At 29.2% G+C, this 7,482-nt stretch overlaps 2 protein-coding genes across 5 annotated transcripts in view; one reads left to right on the forward strand and one right to left on the reverse strand.

Moving 5' to 3' along the window:
- Window positions 1–5,686, forward strand: LOC106677521 (thioredoxin domain-containing protein 17). 2 transcript variants are annotated; one of them, XM_014415508.3, is made up of 3 exons: window positions 1–408; window positions 2,520–2,614; window positions 5,438–5,686. In XM_014415508.3, exons 1-3 carry the CDS (start codon window positions 304–306, stop codon window positions 5,595–5,597), a joined length of 360 nt encoding a protein of 119 aa, XP_014270994.1. In that variant the 5' UTR covers window positions 1–303; the 3' UTR covers window positions 5,598–5,686. The 2 variants fall into 2 exon arrangements, with proteins under 2 accessions (XP_014270994.1, XP_014270993.1); XM_014415507.3 differs by having other exon boundaries at window positions 48–408; window positions 2,530–2,614.
- Window positions 5,687–6,347: 661 nt separating this feature from the next.
- The window catches only part of LOC106677520 (SEC14-like protein 2), a 180,884-nt gene continuing 179,749 nt past the window's right edge, over window positions 6,348–7,482 (reverse strand). For all 3 annotated transcript variants that reach the window (XM_067045654.1, XM_014415505.3, XM_014415503.3), the window contains exon 10: window positions 6,348–7,359. In XM_067045654.1, coding sequence (XP_066901755.1) covers window positions 7,238–7,359 — 122 coding nt within the window. In that variant the 3' untranslated portion in view covers window positions 6,348–7,237. The remainder of the gene's footprint in view (window positions 7,360–7,482) is intronic.

The raw sequence follows: 7,482 nt of genomic DNA on the forward strand, positions 1-7,482 counted from the left end.
GGCCCTAATCTGAGCTTTTAAGGAGGCTACATCTTTAGTTATGAAGAAGACAATTTTTTTTTTTATTCTATTGCTTACTACGTATAAAATATTCAATTCACTTTTAAAATAAAAAAAATACTTTAATTGCTCAGTATTAACTAACTAATGACGGTCATTTGACTACCAGCTCGGTAAACATCATGTCGACCGTTATCAGTAACCTCCCTGTCATGTTTGAACGTTCACTGTTAAGTTTTATTCCCATTTAGAATTTTTACTAAATGTCTGTGATATTCCACGAAATCAAAGGGTACGAAGATTATGCGGGAATATCCAGCATATATTCATTGTCAGATGAACCTTGGTATTGCTGGTTTATGGGAACTAGAGTTAATGGACAGAGCTGGTGTGGAGATTGTCGTGACAGTAAGTTATTATTTTAACATTTTTTTGTCGTGACATCATATATTTTTTAATGTTTTTGTGTCTGTGTTGCTTGAATTAAATCTAGGTATTAATTGATAACTAGTTATTTTTTATAAAGATTCATTCACCTATAGAACTAAGACAGATAATATATTTATTTGCATCTTTTTATTATCACACTACTTAATTTTCTTGTAAATATTTGTTCTTAATCCTGTCAGTCAGAAAAATATATTTCAGTGGATAGAATTACAGTATTATCACTTAACAGATATTATTCCAGTTTATATTTATTATGCTTGGATTGTTGTAAATTCTAAAGGATTTGTATTGATGGAAATATTCCAGTATTCAGTGTTTGTATCCTTGCAGTCCAATTAGAAAATCTGTTATCATTCTCAAATATTGTATTATTTCTTTGTTTTAAGTGGAGACTAGACCTTTTGTAACATTGCTTCTAATTCTACCAAACCTCAACAGAAATTCAAATCATGGAAAAGTCATCTAAATAACGCTAATTTTCTATTGCACAAAGTTGCACATTTTGGGGTTTCTTCTCAAGGTTGAAATTTTTTTCTGCAACAAGTAGCACGTTTTACTCTGTTTAGGATAAATTTTTATGTGTTTTGCACAAAATGTAATGTTCGAACTGAATTTCTCCTATTATACTCTTATCGGTATATACCTATTTGCATACCAAATGCATATGCATACCAAAATATATTTATGTTATCATATTTTTCCTTATTTAAATTATAGTTTAAAATTGACAAATTTGAGTTAAAGCAATGCATTGATTGAGAAGAAAATCAATAAGTAAACACTAATGACTAATTATATTCTTTGAATAGTATTAACTAGTTGCGTTGTGTAACTATAAAAAAAAGTCTCCCTAGAATAAAATTGTTATAAAGAATGTTCAGTATTTTTTTTTAATTTATATTATTTTAAATATAAATTAAACAAAAAATCAATTGGTCTGATCAATATTCCTCTACGTTTTTATTCAATTGTAAAGTTTTCCTACATTGACTTATTACTTGTTAGTTTTTTGGTATGTATGTAGTTAATAGTATATTTGTATGTAAATACACAATTTAAAGGCTAAATGGAAGAACATATGTGAAATTTCAGAAAAAATTAAAATGGGAATTTAGCTTGGATGTATATTTTTTAAATACTCCTTTCTACATAGTGCTTTAATTTTTTCTAAAACTTAACATTAAATTAGTTTAAAGAACTTAAATAATTGAATTTTTAAAGATAATAACAATTTAAAATCATTTAATACTCATAACTCTTCAATTATGGTCAACCTTTTAGTTTTTTAATTGGTGTAGTTTAGTTTTTTAATTATGTTTCCATAAATGTATGGTTGCTGAGGAATCTAGTGATTCTCTTTTCTGTATCATCATTCAAAACTGTCTTTAAACTCTGATGTAATCTAGAATGCTTTTTAGTTACGGATTCAGAGGCCATTGAAGACAGATTTGGACGTTTTACATCATTTTGGCTAACTTGGATATTCCTCTTGTTTGATGTTTGTTTTTAGTTTCTTATATTAAAATATATATGTCTAGTGAGAAGGAGCATTCCCATTATTTTAGAGTCCCAATAGCAGGTAGTAGGTTTACACTGAAGTTCTTTTAGAAAGATAATTATATAACATAACTTTTTTTGGATGTATAAAAGGAAATTATGATATATACACTTTAGTTGTTTAAATCTTTTATTAGAAAATAAAATCAGTGTAATATTATTGAAAGAAATGTGAACAAAATATTTCCATATTTGATAGCCTTAAGATTATCTATAAAGACTTTTATATAATGTGCACTCGATTTCAGTATCATACTAATTTAATTTTTAATGACTATGATCTTTAAAAATATTTATTATCATTTTATTTTGAGTGATATAACTCTGAATTCAACCAATGCAGAATAGTTTCTGGTATAAATTGGTTGACAGATATAACTCCTAACATTCTTAGTGCTTTTTACATGCTCATTTATTTTATGGTAGGCCTATTAGACCATTAATATTTTACAATGATTGTTCTTTTTATAATAATAATTTAAAATGCCATTGAACTGAAGTAAAAATTGTAGTTTGTTACAGGTGAACCAGTTATAAAGGATTATTTGAATTCTTTGAAATTGAAAGAAAATATTAATGTTATCTGTGCTGAAATTGATCGTGAAGAGTAAGTGCGAAACTTATTATCATTCAGTTTGATGAAATGTTTTACCTTACATCATTAGTTATCTGCTGGTTACCACCCTATTCTGACCCTGTTGGATGCACAGTAATTTTTTTTTTAATCGACATGTACAGTACAAAGTCGTTGATTTGATTTTAAAAAAAGTTATGGCTGGTGCGTTCAATGTTACTTATGCTTAAATGATACCAATAACATCTTTGTCAGCAAAATGTTAATACAATTTTTATTATGAACACTGATTCCTTCTGTTTACATCGGTCAATAGCTTGATTTTATTGACATTGCTGTGTAAAAAAAAAAAAATGTTATTTTTTGCTATGTCTACCATTTACATTGGTTAATAGTGATATTTCATTAACATTTTCAGTGAATTGGTATAATCTAGGTATTGGCAACCTTTGACATGTTGTCGGTCAAACTTTAATGTGCATATACCTTCGCGGGCCGTGTTCAAAAGTAGTGTTCCTAATTTTTAACTATAGATATCAAGCATGAAATAATACGACATTATTATAATACAATTTATGAAAATTTCAAAATTAAATGAAAAAAAATAGGTACATTATAATTAAATCGTGAAATTTGAAATCATTACAAACTACGAAAGTTAAATAGCTTTTCTTGACTCTCGATCAAATCCATTTGCAAGTGTATTGAAGCATTTTGTACATTACTTTTTGTTAGAGTAGCAAAGAAATTGAAACAGTCTTCCGTGTTTTTGAAATCGCTAAATCTGTTCAAAAATTGCTCCGACAGTAACTTGAGTTCTTCAGCATATTGATCATGAGCAATATTTTCATATACAGAGAGCGTAGTGGAATATTAACTGTTACCGGACAGCATCTGTGCCTCCCACAAGCAGATTTTGTTCTGAAACGCTTTCAAATAAATGGCTATACAAATCATTTAATAACTGTCCTTTTTTTTTTAAGTTTCCAATTTAAATCATTCAAATAGCCTGTAAGGTCGACCAGAAATTCTAAGTCACATATCCATTTCGGGTCACTCAATTCAGATAGTGGTTTATCTTTTATTTGCATACAATCTGCTATCTCATTTCCAAGCTTATAAAACCGTTTCAGCATTTTCCCTTTGCTTAGCCATCTGACTTCACAATAATATGTTACGTCGTCATGTTCAGTTGATATTTCATCCAAAAACACCTTGAACTGACGATTAACCATAGTCCTCAGGATTGAATAAAATTGATGGTTTTTATTACCTCATTCATACCATTCTGGAGTCGAATGGACTTAGAACACAAGTTCTGTTGGTGAATAATGCAATGAAGGATCAAATCATCTTTTTGCACATTTAATTCAGTTGCTTTTTCGTTAAAAATTCTGATGAAACCTTTAAGTAAGTCGACCACATAGAAGGTGCACCATCTGTGCATATACCAACTAATCTTGATCATGGCAAGCTTTGGTTTGACTTGTGAGTACCTTTTGAACTTCATTAAAAATGTCCTCTCCTGTAATGGTTCCTTTTAGCGGATGTAAAGCAAGGAATTTCTCAGTAACAGTGAACACCTCGAATAAATATAGCCAGTTGAGCTGTTTCGGACAAATCAGTGCTCTCGTCTAATGCTATTGAAAATGATTCAATACCAGCCATATGGTCAGTCATTGTTGTTTTTATATCTTTAGCCATCATTTCTATACGTCGGACAACAGTTCTTCTTGACAAACTAATTTTTCCAAATTCATTTCTTTTCAGGACACAAAGTACTGCAAACTTCTATCATGCATTTCACATGCTTGATAAATTCTCCTTCGGCAAATAGTTTTATTAATTTTGCCAATTTTGAACTAACTATAAAACTAGCTTTCACAACATTATCATATTGTGTTCTTTGTTTATGAAACAGCAGCAAATGTTTTTCCAAATTTGCGGTAAGCTTCTGTATTTTGTCTTTTCTTATTTGTCCAATAACAAAATATAATTAGTAAGCACTCAAGATGCAAACAGCCACAAAGCAAATTGGTGGCACTAGGATATCGCTTGTCGAAGTTATCACCTTGGTAGCTCAAACAGAACTGAACTAAAGTTCGGGCCATCCACCCGCTTATATAGGTAAAATTAAGGAATGATCTAGAATCGTCTAGTGTAGAACAGTTGAGTAGCAATAATCTTTTGTTGCGCCGCCAGTGAGGTGGCCTTTGATGTTTGCCTCCTCACTCTTTGATGATCGCTGCCACTCGATTTGCGCACTAACCTGATTCTGTGAGTATGGGTAAGTAGTATAATTTTTTTTTTAATAGGGTTTTTCAAAATGTCTAGCGGGCCGGATCAAATCTTACAGCGGGCTGGGGTTTGCCCATATATGGTGTAAACAAAGTAAAATATAACTAATTTTTTTTTAGAAATAGCAATGAAATATCATTTCGCTATTAACTAGTGAATACAGCAGACATTGAAACGTTAATGTGCTATAAGCGATATTATCTCGTGTGTAAGTTCACCTTTAATATGATTGTTTTTCTTTCATATTAGATGGTTCTAAATGGCCTTCTGCCTCTCCATTTTAATTCTTAAAATGAAATGCTAATCCTCCTCTTTATGGAAGTGTTAATTTTTCCGAATCAGTTATCTTCCCTTGCTAAGTTTATGTAGGATAATTGCAACTTGTTCTGATAAAAGTAATTTAAATAAAGTTTACTGTATATACAATTAATATCTTTGTGTTTTTCATATTCTGTTTGTTCCAGCCATGTAATTGTTTATGACTTGTGTTAGTTTATCTTCGTGGATTGGTATATATGAACACACATCACATACATATGTAATCAATTTTTGTTCTAGTTTTAAATCTCCAAACTGTATATTCAGAAAGGCTGCATGGGTTAAACTTGAGAAGGTTCCAACCTTGTTTAATCCTTCCCTTCAGAGAAGGTTAGTTGAAAGGGAATGTATGGATAAAGATAAATTGGATTCATTTTTTTCTGATGTTATGAAAGTTTAATATAATTGATTCTTTAGATTAAATTAACTTGGAATAAAATATGAAAACTTATACCAATATTTTTATGAATAAATATTTTAAAATATTAATTGTTATTTAATTAAATACTAACTTAAAGTGTTCTTCCTCCTTCCACTCCTCCTTCATTATTCAAATCCATTATTTACTTACACAGGGTATGTGGTTTAAAAAGCAGTTATTAGAATTTATTAATTTAAAGGGCTATTCCTAGAATGCTTTGCACACAATTGTTCTATACCAATTATAAGGAATCTTTTGCTCACTCTATGTTATTGTTCAAATAATATGAAAATCACAATATTATATCTCACCGTGAACTCTTACTCTACTGGTGTTGAACCCACCCGATTAGCAACTGATACAACTAAGTAAAAAAAAAAATTGAGTGGTGGTTACATTAAATTATCTTAAATTTGATGTTTTTTTTATTGTTTGTATAAGACAATGAAAATAGTTAGTGGAGGCTATCAACCGTGAAACATAATAAATATTAATTCTCTTTACCAATAACTATATTTTGCTATGCATATAACCATGTGAATAAGGAATATAAATGATTTTATAGCAAATTAAGTTATATATTTTTTTAGTACCAGTAACTCTAGAGTCCAATGCATCATTCTTAGCAATGAATCTTAAAATAAATTATAAAAATAATTCAATCACTTGATGATGACATGCCCTAATCTACTAAGTTTTTATTTGGTGGGTTGAATAAATAAAAGTCCATAGACAACATACATATATTGAAATCATAATTTTACAAAAAGTTTATATATTTTTCCTACAAGAAATTAAGAGTTCATACATACATGTATATATCATGACTGTTGCTAACCATATTGTATCAATTTCTTATTTCCTTTGATAATTTTACTTAATTAATTCTATTAAAAAAGTAATAGTGGGGGGGAGGGAACAAGTAGGCCTATTGGTCCTTCTGGTTTTGCAATGAAATATAGAAGAAGTATTTATCATTAAAGTTAATTGTATTTTATATTTTCCTTATAACAAATAAAATCCATAAACCCTCAGACATCTATTTCTAAATCAGCATTTATGGATTACTAATGGTAAACTGTTGAATTTCATGTTACTGATTTCTGAGCTCTCTCTATTCAGCTATTAAAATGTCTAAAAACTGACTTTGAACTGACCAGACACAGAGTCAAATCAGTTTGAGATAAGAAAATGCTTCTTACGTCTTTGTCCTTTACAAACCCACCTCTTCTCACACCATAGCCTTGTACTTTTTTCACTAGAACACACCGTTCCTCATCAGGATGGGATTGAATTTAATACATAAATAATACATTCAGTAACATAGTATATATAATCAATAATAATATTTATACATCTTAATATGTAAACAATGGTATGTAACAGTTATTTAGATACTACTATAACTACTTCCAAGATGAAGTAAGAAAGAAGAATTACATAAAATGTTTAAATGAGTAGTAGGATAATATCACAGCCATAGACTTGCTACATCTAAAAATAGTCTTAAAATAATATTGGTACATTGCATTATCCATTCCAAATATTTATGATAGATATTAAATGAATGTAGCTTATTTATAGTTCAGATAACATTTTCAATTATAACCATTAATTGTTTATTCTTCACTATTTATAACTGCGACATCTGTTGAACCATTTATTGGCGGTACCACATTAATAGTGTAATGTAGTTTCTTGTTTCGTAAATAACTGTAGCTGTTATCAAAGATAACAGTATCTGTAAAAGAAAGAAGAATTATTGAAAATTATGTAAAAAGTTATACTAACTGAATAAAATGGTTGAGTGGGTTTGGTTTGTATTGTACCAGTGTTATCTTGACAAATCATATGATCAATATGA

This window comes from Halyomorpha halys, unplaced genomic scaffold (genome assembly GCF_000696795.3).
Source record: "Halyomorpha halys isolate HHAL.00 unplaced genomic scaffold, Hhal_1.1 Scaffold101.1, whole genome shotgun sequence".
NCBI classification, from domain to species: domain Eukaryota; kingdom Metazoa; phylum Arthropoda; class Insecta; order Hemiptera; family Pentatomidae; genus Halyomorpha; species Halyomorpha halys.

Coding starts and splice junctions, on each gene's coding strand:
- LOC106677521 (XM_014415507.3), top strand. CDS start 264: ATGTCTGTGATATTCCACGAAATCAAAGGGTACGAAGATTATGCGGGA. Junction 409..2,529: donor GTGTGGAGATTGTCGTGACA/GTAAGTTATTAT, acceptor AGTTTGTTACAG/GTGAACCAGTTATAAAGGAT. Junction 2,615..5,437: donor GCTGAAATTGATCGTGAAGA/GTAAGTGCGAAA, acceptor TTTTTGTTCTAG/TTTTAAATCTCCAAACTGTA.